Raw genomic sequence first — 15,205 nt, forward strand, 5'->3', positions numbered from 1 at the left:
GCAGGTGTAAGGCACATCTCTGATATCTGTCATCGTGACTATCCACAGAGCAAAACATTTTAGCAAATAAAAATTAAAAGCAGACACACCTGGAAAATGCACTGATGGATAATTTAGCAAGCTCTCTTACCTTTATTCCCTTGCTCTGACCCACTGAATTCTGTTTTTAAAGCCATTAAAACCAATTTTAAGACTTCTTCCTTTTCCAGTTTTAATCCCCCAGACCTGGGGAGTTTGTAACAGAAGTGATGATAAAAGCTGTTACCCACATGACTGTGCATTCAGCCATCACAGAATCTGGTACTTAGGAGGTGGAAAAAATCCTACCAGCTGAGAGGAAAGGAAGAAGGAAAGGAACAAGGAAAGGAGAAGGAGGAGGAGGAGAAGGATGGGAGAGGAGAGGACAGGAAAAGCGGAAAGGGAAAGGGAAAGGGAAAGGGAAAGGGAAAGGGAAAGGGAAAGGGAAAGGGAAAGGGAAAGGGAAAGGGAAAGGGAAAGGGAAAGGGAAAGGGAAAGGGAAAGGGAAAGGGAAAGGGAAAGGGAAAGGGAAAGGGAAAGGGAAAGGGAAAGGGAAAGGGAAAGGGAAAGGGAAAGGGAAAGGGAAAGGGAAAGGGAAAGGGAAAGGTCCTGTTGTTCACTGGGAGATCAGAGCAAGGGAAGAGGAATCTCCCAGCCTGCTGCTGGATGAACACCACAACAGCTCTCCCCAGCCCAACTGGCTGAAATTAGCTGTTCCCTCCTCTTCAGGCACAGATCAAATTTGCCAAATTAGTCTAAATGCTGAATGCTGAGTGTTGGTGAGCAATGGAAAAGGCTCTTTGGGAAGCAGTGGGAAGCCTGTAGCTGCAGGGCTCTGGGACACCCTGCCAGGCACCAGCTCCCTGCATGGAGCTAAGGAAAAGGAGGTCTCCTAAGGTTAAAAGATGTAATTTCATTAGGAGGGACTCGAAAGCCTGAAGCATTCATCAAGCTATTTTAATTAACTAAATAATTTCCTTTTGTACACTCTGTTTAACATGTTTCTAGCAATATGTAAACGGGAAGATCATTGAACAGAAAGAGGAATTAACAACTTTTCTTCCCATTTTGGTTTCCTACAGTTGGTTATCCAAACTACTGAAACTCACTACAGTCCCAGTGGTCAGGCTTGACTCAGTCTAGCACTTTTTTTTAACACTGTGAATGAATAACTGAAGGAAGAAATTTCATTGAAACCTTTCTTTGCACAATTCTTGCAGTGAGTTTCTTAAGGCTCTACATTTTTTTTACTCCAAAAACGTTATCTAGGTGCTCAATTACCACTCAAGTAGCAGAAACACTCCATTTTTTCTTTTTAAATAGCTTATCTTTCGCTGCCTATGCAGAACAGCATCTCACTGCATCTGAAATTAATTTGTTCCCAATACAAACTCTAGAAGAGTTGAAGCAATCCTAGTTATTTCTTTCATTTTCCTTTGAATTTTTCTCTAATTTTCCAATTAATTGGCCACATCTCTGATTCCTCTGCTCTGCAATGTTATGTGAGACAAAAGTGTGCTGAAATTGAAAATAAACATTTCTTCATATCCTCAAATTAGTTTTGAAAGGGAAAAAACAAAAGAGGCCAGTCTTGTTAATGCTGGTCACTTAAAATTCTGTTTTGTGTCAGCAGCAAGAATTGCATCTCAGGAATATAGGATTATATTTTCAAATCAGAAGAGTAAGATTTTTTTACCCCCAAAAAATCTCTTGCCATTACTTGCACTTTATCTCCACAAAGTGATGTGTCATGGCTGAAACCCAGAAGATTCAAATTGCTGCTACAGTTAATCCCAGTCCCAATGACCAACATGTTGTAAGCAGCTCAGTGAGTTTGAGCAGAGCACATAAAACACAGCTCTGTCAAGGAACCACAAGATCAGAGCAGGGACCAAGGTACTGAAATAAGCCCTGGTCAGATTAGGTCCAGTCACAAGCACGTGGGGCAGGTGATCAATAGGGCTTTTCATCCCCTTCCCACTGCCAGGCCCTCCAGCAGCACTGGGGCATCCCCAGCAACATCTCCCACTGCCAGACTGGAGCTTGCCAAGTTTGAGTAGCAAGGGAGAAAGCATTACAAGGAATTCTTCTTCAGAAGGCAAAAAATATTTTCCCAAATTGGTGATGATCCAGGGAAGAATACAACAACCACATTTTTCCATTGTGTGCATTCTTGTGCCCCTTCACTTCAACCCCACAGGTCACTCTGGTGCTGGGATTCACATCTCTGCAGCCTGCTATGGTCCTGGGGGTCTGAGCACTGAGTAAGGAACAGCAACATGGTAAATCCTGTAATTAATCTGATAAAGTCAGCTTTGTAAGTGGCAAAGCACAGCTGAAGGTGGTTTTATAGTTGAGCAGTCCTGTTGGAGAACTTGAGAGAAGCCGTGTGAGATTGGAAAATGTTTCTGTAGAAAAATTCAGCATCCTCCTCTATTCATTTGCCTTAACAAAGGAAACTCAATTTGCTGGGGATTATCCTTACAAAACATCTTTCCAGTAACTTTGGTTCAGGCCAGGGAAGCATCATCCATTAAAGCAGCTCCATACATCTTTTCATAGCAGTACAGCAACTGATATAAGGAACCTTATATATAACCCAGTGTCAGCCTAGAGCCCTATCCAGCATTCTGAGCAGATGCAGCCCAGAACTACAGCTGCAACAGGCAAACATCAGTTACACATCTCTACAGGCTCAGCACAGGCAGGAAAGAGAGATCTGCTTTATTCATCATCATTCATAAAAATCAATATATTAGCCTTTGGCTGCTGTGCAGCACAACTGTGTTAGATGCCAGCACCACATGCACAGCAGCACCACTTCACGTTTAAATGCATTATTCCATAAAATAACACCTGAGTAAAGGTACCACCCATTAAAATATATTACATCAAACTGTAACTGGAAAAGAACAGAATAAAAATGCTAGCATCAATGCCTGAGTAAAAAGCCAGGTGAAAACACACATCCAGCAACGCTAAATTTTGACCTGAATTATATTTAAATTATGTTTCTCTTTGAAGTCTTTTATGGTGCTTTTGCATGCTCTCCAAAAAAAGCCAGAAACCCAAAATATTGTGAGCTGACCCAGTAATGCTGCATTCCCCTTGCTGTGAGTTATTTCTGCACACTAAGCACCTAAGCCCTGCATTTTAGCTGTACCAAACACTGGGCAATTACTGGCAAAGGGAAGCAGTTATGAGTGTTTACCACAGCCAATTCCCACAGCTCATTTATTGTCATCCTTTGTTTTTTCCTATCTAATTTGAGGCTCCATCCTACTCCCACGAATGCCCATGAGAAACCCAGGGTGACTTCAAAGGTGTCCTGGTCCATGACCCTTCTGGCTGGAAACCCTTGCTGTGTTCCTCTGAAGCACCACCCACAGATGAGTGCACAAGTAAAATCTTCTGTGTTATTGTTATCATCCAGGAGTATTTACAACCCACTGGCACTCAGTGAAGCAGCTGGAGTGACACTGTCTGTGCTGCTGGAACCACACAAGGGTCACTGCCACAGGACTGGTGCCAAGGTCACTCCACCAGGGATGTTTGGTCCAGAGTAGCTCCAACTCCTGAGTTGATACAGCAAAAGTCAGATTAGGACTGAGACTGTAGGAAAATAAAATGCATGCTCTGAATAACCTGGATGAAGAGCACTTCCATTTCACTGATGCTCCTGCTTTGGCATGAGGTTCAGAAGACTCTTGGGTCCCTGCAAAGTTGTTCAAGTGGTAGAGAAGGACTGAGCAAAACTTGGCTTCTTCATGAGACAGTTTGTAAGACAGTTTTCCCGGCTGCTTAGCTGCTGTAGGCTCACAGAAGAGTATCTCCAGCTTTTAAATCCAAGTTAAACAACAGCAGCAGTACAGTGGCCTGTACAAGACAGCTCTCACCAGCAGTATGGCAGGGTTATGGTCCTTGAGGATCAGGGATGACCCCTAAACCAGGCTGAGCTTGGGCTTGACTGCGTGGTTCAAGCAGCCTCAATGAGGTTTGGCACCCACTGGAAAGTCTCTTTCAGCAAGGCACAAATGTTTCCAGCTTTCCTCTGATTTAGGACATGAAGTAACTCCTTGTGCTCATTGGCAGCTTTTTAACCAGTCTTTGGAATTTGCACAAGCATTTCGGGATCAGAGGCCAAATACAAGGCACATCTTCACTCAAGTACCTCCTTTTTCAAACTATGAAATATAAGAGCTCAGGACGAAAAAATCTTCAGGTACTACATAGGGTGAGCTGCTCTCTAAGCATGCTAAAAGCCAGAAAAACATTACAACCTGCCTTTGTACTGTACTCTGTTTAACTTAGTAAGTGATAGAACACTCAAAAAATTAAATTAAGTTTATTCAGCAACACAAGCATTAACACTCCAAAATGTATTTTAAAGAAAAAAAAATTTGGAATTAATAGTACTCCCAGTGTGTTGTTGTTAAAACACTGTCCATGAATTATTCATTTCTGTTAAGAAAGCCCTACTTCACAAACGGGCTAAAAGCTCAGCAAAGAAAGAACAGCACTAATCCAAATATTAAGCTTTTTCTGTAACACACTTTGATCTCTGGAATCCATTTGAAGGAATCATTTTATGGAAGTTAAGAGCTTTTTTCTTTTTGACCTTAAGTGAATTTGATTCAAATATACATTATGGCTTTTGAATCTTAAAGACCATTAGCTGTACATCTAATGCACATCAGAGGCCTGGGAAATAAAATCCCAAGCTTATTGAGAATAAAACCTTCAATGCATTTCCTCATGTCAATACTCAAAAGGTATTTTAAATCACATAAGTTGAAAAAGGTCTTAATCCTTTCACTTTTGTATGCTGGTGAGCCCTACTGGCTATAGAAAGTCTTGCTGAAGGTACTGGGGTCATGGAAGTGTTAAGGGACCTGTGGATGCAAGACGGAGGCATACACTAAATGATGAAAAATAGTCTTTGTGTGTTTTCTTCAATAGATACAATTACGTTCCTAAAAATTACTTCACCAGAGAATTAGTATTTAGTTATTAATCTCTTCAGAATCTTTTAACACGCCCAAGCTCTTTGCTAGTTTTATATACTCCCCATCTCTGGGGTTAACAGTTGCTGTGACTGAATTCTGAGAGTTTGAATTAGATAATAAATAATCCTCCAGACATCTGACTACTTTTTCCCTAAGTTGCATTTTTCACTTTAGAGTACTTTGAAAATAGCCTGCTTTACTCTAAACACCTCAGGACCTTGAGAGTGTCCAAAACCACCTCTGGAGGATTCAGGTGTGGCTCGAGGCTATCCCTGAGCTCTGCACCCCTACTCAGGGACTGCCTGAGCCCACCTGGGCCTGTGGGTGCTGTGTGTGCTGCCTCCTGAGCTATGGGGGGCAGGAGGGCAGGCAGGGACTCACCGCCGGCGCCGCACGTGTGGGAGCACTGCGACCAGGCTGACCACGGGGAGAGCTGGCAGTCCACGGCACACCCCACCACGCACCGGCTGCTCGTGGGCACAGGCTTCTCCAGGTGCAGCTGTGACAGGGAAACACAGACATCAGCTCCCCAGGCCCCAGCCAGGCACCCAACATGAGCTGGCAGCAACTCTGTGGGGCACCAGCAGAACACCAGTGGTGTTACAGGGAGCTTTCCCGAGGGTGAAGTGGGGGAATGCTGCTTCAGTGTTGAAGAGTTTCACATCTAAGCATCCCTCAGTGTTTGACTCTCATTCCAAAAGAACAACCCTAAATTTCCAACAGCAGGACACAATCCCCACCCTGGTCCCCATGGATGCAGGGTTGGTAGCCCTTTGGGATGCAGGGTTGGTAGCCATGCCCCGTGTGTTGGAGTCAAGGAGTGACACCACCCACGGGCACCCCTCTGTTTCCCAAAGCCCCCAGCTGGGCGCTCCCAGCACCATACAAAACCTTTTCCCCATTTATGGGGAATGTCTTAGCGTGGCTCAGGAGGTCCCCATCCATCTGGAATCCCAGGGATTCAACTTCTGGGTGTGTCCCAGCCTGCTCACCCTCTGGCACAGCTGCATGCTGACGGTGGCCCCGTCGCTGCGCCGGCAGCTCAGGAGGCGGCGGCGCTCGCCATGGCCACAGGTGGCATTGGCACCCAGCTGGCACCCGCTCCAGCCTGCAGACACAAAGCAAAGGGTGCACTGCTGCAGCTCAGCTTTACACTCAGCACAGAATCATACAACCACAGAATGGCTTGGAAGGGACCTTAGGGGTTGTGTAGTTTCAATGCCCTGCCGTGGGGATTGGAACTACACAACTACACCTTCCCCTAGACCAGGTAGCTCAAAGCTCCATCCAGCCTGGCTTTGAAACCCTGAACATGGGTGTTACCTTCACCCACAGCAGCAGGGCATCCCACAGCTAAGAACACCCCCCCAGCAAAAGAAAGTTGTTCTCAAAGCCAGGCAAGCCTCAGAGCAGACACGTTCTCCCCGCAGCCCGTACCGTATCCCGTGATGACACCGCTACATCAGAGTGCACATGCTGAACACTGATAAAGGCTATCAGTTCAATCCAGTTGGCACAGGTACAAGACTCTATTGTCTGAAGTAAAATTCCACTTTGATAAAGCAGCTGGGGAAGTTTCTGAAGGGGAACTCTGGTTTAACCTGTTTTTGTCTCCAGGCAAAGCTATCCATTATTTAAAACTAAACTCTAATAGTCATGAAATAAAAGCAGTATTTCTAGTGGAAGGAAATTAATATCTTATTACGTGTCTGAAATTATGTTGGTCGGAATACAACTAAACTGAAATAAGGTTTAAAACACCATTTAAAATAAACAGAAAGCATAACAGAAGCCACTAAAATTTCCATACACCACCAATAAATAAGAAGGATGAGAAGAAAAACTATTACTTTGTGTCTTCCACCTCTGATAAACATGAACACATAAATGTTCTGCATTTCTGAAATGTGATGATAAAAAAGGCATCATCCTGCTGCCTGTGTTTCTAGGGCTTTTATTACAAAGAGGCTGAGTTTATATTCATATATTTTATCTTGCTTTGTTCTCCCTTCCCACCAGCCCCCAAACCCCTCTTAGATCTCTCCTCTGTATGCCTTTCTCATTTATTTCAGCTGGTCAAAACAAAAGGAATTTTTCAGTTTTGTTTTGTTCATTTGTTTGCAACAGAACCAATTGCTTCTAAGGTCCTAAATGATGCATTTTGCTCTGAATGTCCTATGCCCATCCTTATAACTCATATAACCTCCAAAGCAGATTTCTGTTGGTATTATTGGCTTCACCGAAACCACACAGATGACACTTTTTAAATTGGAATTTTGTAATTAATTATGTTGATAACCCATTGAAAATCCCATTTAGCATGCTTTATTTCCAATGTACTCACAAGAACAACTTAAATACAGAAATTGTGCATTTGTCCACTAATGTGTAAAAATGTAGGCGTGTAATTAACTTTATTGAGACCAACGATGTCAAGGCTTTAACCAACACCACAAGCAAACATAACTAAAAACACATACTGAGGGTATATTGAAAATTTGTACCTACCTGTTAGGTTGTACTGGTATTGGAAGCAATTTTGATTAAGAATACATGGCTTCATTTGTGACTCTTCAGGGCAGGCCTTTGAACTGAGCGGAGACCTCAGCACCTGGCGGGTTCGGATTTGCATAATATTGGGGTCACACACCTGGACAGAGAAGGGATGGACAGTACAGAGACCCCAGTAAATCACACAGACATCACTGACCCCAGGAAATCACACAGACCCACAGACCAGGGCTGCTCACGCACATCCATGGCCACATGGAGGTAGGATACAATCCCATTCCTGCTCTAACTACACTTAATAGCACATGAAAGAAAAGAACTGTGGTTCAAAGTTAAGAATCCAGGAAAAGTCATCTTTTATCCACCCAGATTTGGCTATTTTAGCCCTGCTACACTATTTTTTCCATGTTTTTTGGTAAGGATCCTTGGGGAAAATGGGATAAAGACTGCACCACTTTGCTGTGCCCTGCTTTGCACCTCCTTCCAAGACTTCCAGTAAAATGCCACAGTACTGAATAACAGGACAGGATTTTTGTCACAATTAATGCATCTTTAAGTAGTATCTGATGTTACAGCAAAGCACTCATTTCAAAGAAGGACACTTGTAATTGCATATCAGTTATGATGCTGACAAGACGAGGTGACTTCAGAGTATGAGACACCAAATACTGATGTCCAGCTGCCTATAAACCAGGATTGATTGTTTACATTTTCACAGGAATAGGAACCAACTGAGGCAGGTTTTCATTTCTATTTGTGCATCACAGGCATGAAAACTGTTTGTCTTTAGCAGCCCTTGATCCTCACTCTCACAGCACTGCAGCACAGAGCTATTTTCCCACAATCCAGTAACAGGAAAAGGTTGAAGTGGAGGTGGTCACAGCAAACCTAATGGAAATAAATCCCTTATTAAAAGTATTCACCACCATTTATTGAACAAGATGACCCATTTAATTCCTAACAGTTTCTCATTAGGATTGCTCAGGAACAGCAAAGAAAACAAAACAAAAAACCCCAAAACAATGCATGTAGAACCACATTTTCATAAATGCTTGGGGATTTAAAACATGATTTTTCTACAGAGTACTATAATTACAAAAAATAACTAACAGTTTAAAACCACGGGCTTATTACCATGCAACAAACAGCCTGCAAACACTGAACACTGCATGGGTGGAAGTGTGGATAATTCCTGTATTGTGAATATTAAAGGGAAATGTAATGGCCTTGCAGCATAAATCTGGATCTCAGGCTGCTGTAAACTGGATTAGCTGCAGAGATGACAACAAAACAGAACAGAATAAATATCAGAACAAATGGGAAAAAAAAGTCTGGTCTGGTTTTAAAATACATTGTCAGGGCCTATTTCCTTATGTTTACACTACATGGAGGAAAATCCATTACATTTTTATTGCTGACACACACCTTGTCAAATCATTTTAAATGGTAATCTTATTTGAATACCCTTGGTCAGCTAAAATACCCAATTGTTTCTAATTATCTGAAAATTAAACCTATGCTAAGTGTTTACCAATAGTTTACTGCCTTTTTCACAACTAATCTGATTGTTCATTCTCACAACTAACACTAATAACTTAAATGATTTGCCAATAAAGCAAAATGACTACGGAAAAAAATCAAAGCATGTATCTCAGCAGCTACTCCTAATTAATGTTTCTCTGAATTATGTTACCAAGGGGGAAAAAAAAAATCAATGGATGCTGTGACAGAAGCTGTCTGTGCCAGCTCAGTAACACCAGCTTTTGCTCCCTTTAAAATAAGAACCTGCAGACAGAAAATATGCCTCATTTGTAGATAAGTAAATTCTTTGAATAAAATAGTATTTTTCCCCTGTCCAGCACGGCACCCACTGTGCTCAATTATAGGACATTGCTGCAGCCCAGTGCTGCCACAGAGCCCCAGAGCTTTCCTGGCTGGCAGGACCATTTTCCCTCTCAGATTTCCTCCTGGTAGGCAGCAGACCAGTCTAACAGGTCAAAATCTATCTGGTGTTTGCCAGGATCCAAACAAACAACTGGTTTACTGATGCTCTGAAGCCAGAATTCTCACTGTGCTGATGAGCCATGGTGCTCAGAAGCCAGAGCTGATGCAATAAGCCCCCCACTTTTACTAGTTTTGAATAATAGGGAATCTCTGCAGGAAAAGAATTCATTTAATCAAGCTGAGGACATGGGAAACATACAAAAATTCAAAGTTGGCAAACTGTAACTAATATCCTGTAATATTATTTGTTGAATTTCTCTTAACGTCAATTGAGAAGTCAATTTCGTTTTATAATTGATTTTCTGCCCTTGCTCTTTCAAGTTAACCATGTAAAAAACTGAGCCAAATATATATGGAACTGAGTAAGCAGCAGGAGGGAATGACTTGCAAAGAGAAAGATGAAAGCTGGAATTTTCAAAGGAGCAAGAGGGAGCTGAGTATCCAGCTACCCTGAAATCTCAATGGGCTTGGGTGCACAGTTCCTGCAGGACCCCTCCAAAAACCCAGGCTGGGAAAAAAAAAAAAATCAAATATTTATGGCATAGCAAAGGTTGGGGAATGGATTGGCAGACTCGATATCATTAGGGGATGTGAACAGTGAAAGTAAAGAAGAGGGATTGTTGCCAGTGGAGAGATGCTGAGGGTACTAACAAGCAATGCCAAGGGGCATGTCTAGTCCTGAATGTGGATATTAGAAAATGCTGAGAGCAAAACCAATCACCACCAATGGCAAACCACAGGTTTAGGAGGCAGGACAGAAAAGGCAGCCATCAATTTAGAGAGAAGGCAGCAAAAGAAAGAAATATTTCTTGAGTACCTAAAGTAAGAAATTACCATGGGATTAATATTTAAGGAGGATAACAGGTTGATTCTGAATATTCTCACAAATGAAGAAAATGACCAAACTAATTTGACTGCTCAAGTAATCTTCCTTACAAAACAGTGAAGGTGTCATTCAGGTACATGGATCAAGGCTGGGTCTGCCCAAGGGATCCAAGTTTCTAATCACAAGCATGCATGAATCCACAGCTTCTGGGGTTTTAAATAAATAAAGCCCACTGTGATTCAGCAATGTTTTACTGAGTATCTTCATTTACAACTCCTCTCTTCCCGCTGAGTGGATGCTCCACTTCCAAAGACATTATTTCACTTTCTGCTGCTCTATTAGTAACTAGTGCTTTCACTGATGACAGATGAAGCTTTTAAAATTATTTTTTACATTAAGTCAGCCATTACCTTCTGTGAGGCTATTGCAACTGGTTTGTGCTCAGCATCAGCCAACATTTCCACAGTGGAAGCATAAGGAAAGGCAGGTGCCAACAACAGATGTGTTCAGGAGTGGGAGTTTGACTTGTATTTCTGAGATCATCTTTTTATGCTCATGATACTTACTTTATGCCTGTGGTTATAAATCCCTTAACTGGTTTCCATAGTTGGGAAAATTTGGAATGTAACCATGGGATAAAAATAGGTGTAACAGCAAATGTTCCCTGTTCTGGGAAACTGAAACCCACTTCTGACACCACCCAGACTAGGAATAAAGATTTATAGATCAAGGAAGGACAATGACTATGGGTGCCCACTGGCCATAAATAATAGGAGACAAAACAAGTCCTAAGAAATGGAGGCAGCTGTGGTGCACAGAGGTGGAAGGTCAGAGGCCTGGAGATCTCTATGTACCTTCAAGATCAGGTGCAAATCAGTTTGGCTGATAAGTTTTCCAGACTATGTTGCTTGTTCAGATTCTTTGTTGATGCCTGTAAGCAATGGGGTGTGGAATTCTGGCATATGCATCCTTTGGAACTGGTAACAGGAACAGAATTTCTTGATGAAAATAATAATGGGGTGCCACCTCAGGTGGTACAGCAATAGCCTACAGCAGTAGGATGTTGTCTATAGACAGGAGGTTTCTTTATGGGTATAACTGTACCCTTCCAGCCTACTTTATAGTATTAAATCTCACCATTTCCATTATTCTTTTCCATATAGTATGAAAAGTTGAGCTAGAGCCACAGATCCACAGGTGAGATTATATAAACCACTACAGAAACAAAATACGCTAAAGCAATGAGAGGTCCATAAAATGTTAAGGCAGGAATAAATCAAAGTTTTTCTCAAAGGACCTTTTAGAAATTATAACAGCCATCTTGGTTCTATGGGGAAATTTCTGGCACTATTGACTACTGCATTTTTAAGTATTCCTTTTAGCCAAAGCTATTTTTTCACCATGACCACTTGTCACTATTTAAAGCTAACATAAAAAGTGAGGGACAAAAACATACACAAAGGATGCACCCAGCCTTTGCTTCAGACAATCACAGAACTGACAAAGCACAGGAAGTTTGTTCTGGAAGAGAAGGGTATAAAATAAAATAAAGCTGCAAGGTTATGAAACTAAGTTCCAGTCTAAGAGCTGTTAACATATCACACATTAATATACACTATTAGACCCTCTTTGGGATGGAATTTAGGAGCTGTTCATTGATCCAGGCTTTCATATGCATCATAATTGTACAGCACAGAGGCTGTAATCCATTACAGGGCCCTTTAAGCTGTTTAATTTATCAAGCAGCTTGTATAATGCCTCCTGCACTATAAATAGCTGGCTGCATTATTCTTTACTGGCTATTCATAAGCAAACATACAACCTTAAAATAAGGTAAATGCAAAGGCAGCAACCGTATTTGAATATTTTTAACAGAGCAATGAACCATTACATTGTTCATGCCAGTGTGGATGTTTTGTAACAATTTAACAAGCCATTTACAATAACACGAGCAGTCTTTTGAAATGAAAATGCATTTGCATAAATTTTCTTTTTCAGATGCATCCAGGTTCTGAAACCTTGCCTGCCTCCACATAGAATTGTTACTTAAATAACTTTAAAAAGGGATTGTTTAAAAGATTAATAAAAATAAAACAATGAATTTAAAAAATACAGCAGTTACCCACTTTTTTTGACAAAGACATACAAAAACATCCAAGTCACAGCTATGCATAAGGAGCATTGCATGTTCTTCCAAAAAGCCTTGACCAGCATAATCCTCGTGCTTTATTTGAATAAGTTATCTCTTGGGCTAGAAAGGCAGCTCTGTGCAAGCCTCACTCTTCAGCACAGCCTTCACACTGCAGCTCCTCCACCAAACTTACGTGCCAAACCCAGAGAGGCTGGGGAGTTTCCTCTGGAGATATCCAAAAGCTGTCTGAGGACACAATTCTGAGGAACGTGCTCTGGGGAATCCTGCTTGAAAAGAAAGGACTAGATGACCTCCAGTGGTCCCTTCCAACCTTGCCTGTTCTGTGTTCAGGCCCCAGTTGTGATGGAGACCTTCGTAATCCACACAGTGACTCCCAGAGTCTACAGGAGTCCACAACTTCCTTTCCAGTTGGCATTTCCAAACTGTAACAACTCCAGCTTGCATCGACAAGGAAAGTCACTGCAGAGCTGAGAGCTCTGTGGATCGCTGGGTGACACTTTTAATCCGGTCAGTTGTGGGTGTCCCACTCCCCCCGTGGATTCCAGGGAATAACAACTCAATTGCCGCAAGTCCCGAGCGCGGCACATCGCCATCGATCCGTGAGGAAAACGCTCGCTGAAATGGAGACAGCTGCTCTCACTCACCACACACACAACCCCCTATAATTAACTAATTTCAGACCTCTTGGAATTAGCTGCTGGAAATGCCAACAGCTGAGGCAAGCAAGGAGGCCACTCCAATCCACACCGGGGGCTGCGACAGCCATCCGCCGACAGAGAGCTAACGAAATAGATTTGAGGTAATTATTTCAGGGACTTGTAGCACCACTCGCATATTAACTCTTTTTAAGAATGCTTTGATGAATTCAATTGAAGTCAATTAATTACATTTCCAAGTCAGGTGAATACAAAGTCGAGACGCCACAGGAAGTGTGTGTGTTATTCCATTACTGAATATGTGACAGAGATGACAGGATTTCAGTTCCCAGATTGTTTAGCTGGGTCTTTGAGCAATCAAGTGATGATGTCTGACTGAACAGGCTATTGTCCCAGGAACAAATATGAAATCTCTTAAGCAAAATGCAAGTCAACCTAATTTCCTTGTGGGTTTTGTTGGGTTTTTTTCCCCTTGTTATTTTTGGCTTTTTTGTTGCTGTTTTTACCTAGCAAGCTTCAAACTGTTACGTTAAATGACTTTAAAGCTTGATATTTAAGTCACTTGGATGTTACTTAGTGACAAAGAACAAAACATTATAAGCCAAAAGAATAGTCTTCAACCACAGGGAAAACCATTTTGAATTTACTTCTCTCAATAGAAAAAGTGAGAATAATAGGGAAGATTTAATTCAGTGACTACGGAATTCTTGAATCCAGTAGAGAGGCAAAACCTCAAAGCAACCTTGAGGCATTGTATTTCTGACAGCTTCATTTCTGACCATTAGATGAAACATTAAAATTTACCTTTGTGTTGCAGTGTTAAATAGCACCATAATCAAGATGCAAAATACGTAATTCAGTTGAAAAACACACATAAAAGAATTGTGGGAGCATCTGAAATTATAAAAGACCACAAAAACGTTTAAAAGCAAAAGGGAAATGCAGCCAAAAGAGGTAGAACAAATACAATGTTTTAGGAGAAAAAAGTATTGAAGGAAATACTTTCCATTGACAAAGCAGTCGCCACCTTTATGACTCATTGATTTCAACACGATTCAAGATCATTTACCATCCTGAAAGTGGAAAACTCACATGGGAAGAATATTGCTACAAGATAAAACCAAGTAATACCCTAGAAAGTATCCAGAGTACAATGACATATTGACAAAGGTACAACGGATAATCTAAAAGGCCTTTTTATATTCAGCTGATAAGAGTTAGTTATTCTGCTATCAGGATGAATTTATTATCAACACTGTAAAACATGAGCAGAACACCAAAGCGACTGGAAAAGAATTCTCACCTGACCAAAATCTTAGGTAAATATCTCAAATCAAAAAGCTCCTCAGGCAAAGACGAGGCCGAAATTGTGATCGTTCATTTTTTACCAACTAGAATTTGTCAAGCTTCATAAATCCTTTTTATCTCCAGCAAGCCAAACATGACCAGAGCTACAGGAAGACTTCCTGGAAAGGTCTTTGGCAGCTGCCTCAAGAGTGCTATGACTAAAAGAGTGCCAGCTATTGTGGTATGAAATGTAAATGTGCTTGAAATAGAGCAGCCAGGATGTACAGTTTTGCTTTTTCCTTACAATACGATGTGATCTTCCAAATTTTTTGAAATTTTTGAGTCCCTCAACTCATAGCTGTCCTAACTGACCACCTTTCCTTGTGCCTCAGGAGATGGAAGTTCATTAATCACCCTGGTGCTGGCAGTGCCTCACTCCAGCCACCGTAATTCCCTCAATCCCTGCCCCACACCCACCAAAGACACACCAGTGGCACAGCACAGCCATTCTGCACTAACAGCAAGCCCAACACTCGCCTTGGAGATGTGGAGCATGTGCAGCCTGGGAGGGACTGTGCTGTGTGGTTCTCTCTCAAAACCCACCACAAACTAGCTGTAAAAGGGAGACAGCACTGCAGTAAACTCATCAAAGGGAGGGTTTTATTTGCCTATAAAACTTCAAGCTGTTTATCTTCTCGTATCTGGACAGAACTATGGAAACACATGCTCCATCAGCACACAGTCA

At 41.8% G+C, this 15,205-nt stretch overlaps 1 protein-coding gene across 1 annotated transcript in view; it reads right to left on the reverse strand.

The window, feature by feature from the left end:
* The window catches only part of THSD7B (thrombospondin type 1 domain containing 7B), a 297,684-nt gene that overhangs the window by 15,459 nt on the left and 267,020 nt on the right, over nucleotides 1-15,205 (reverse strand). The window contains exons 19-21 of the mRNA XM_030241847.2: nucleotides 7,533-7,674; nucleotides 6,017-6,132; nucleotides 5,406-5,523 (exon numbers count right to left, since the gene is read on the reverse strand). Coding sequence (XP_030097707.2) covers nucleotides 5,406-5,523; nucleotides 6,017-6,132; nucleotides 7,533-7,674 — 376 coding nt within the window. The remainder of the gene's footprint in view (nucleotides 1-5,405; nucleotides 5,524-6,016; nucleotides 6,133-7,532; nucleotides 7,675-15,205) is intronic.

Source organism: Serinus canaria, chromosome 7 (genome assembly GCF_022539315.1).
Source record: "Serinus canaria isolate serCan28SL12 chromosome 7, serCan2020, whole genome shotgun sequence".
In the NCBI taxonomy this organism is placed as follows: Eukaryota; Metazoa; Chordata; class Aves; order Passeriformes; family Fringillidae; genus Serinus; species Serinus canaria.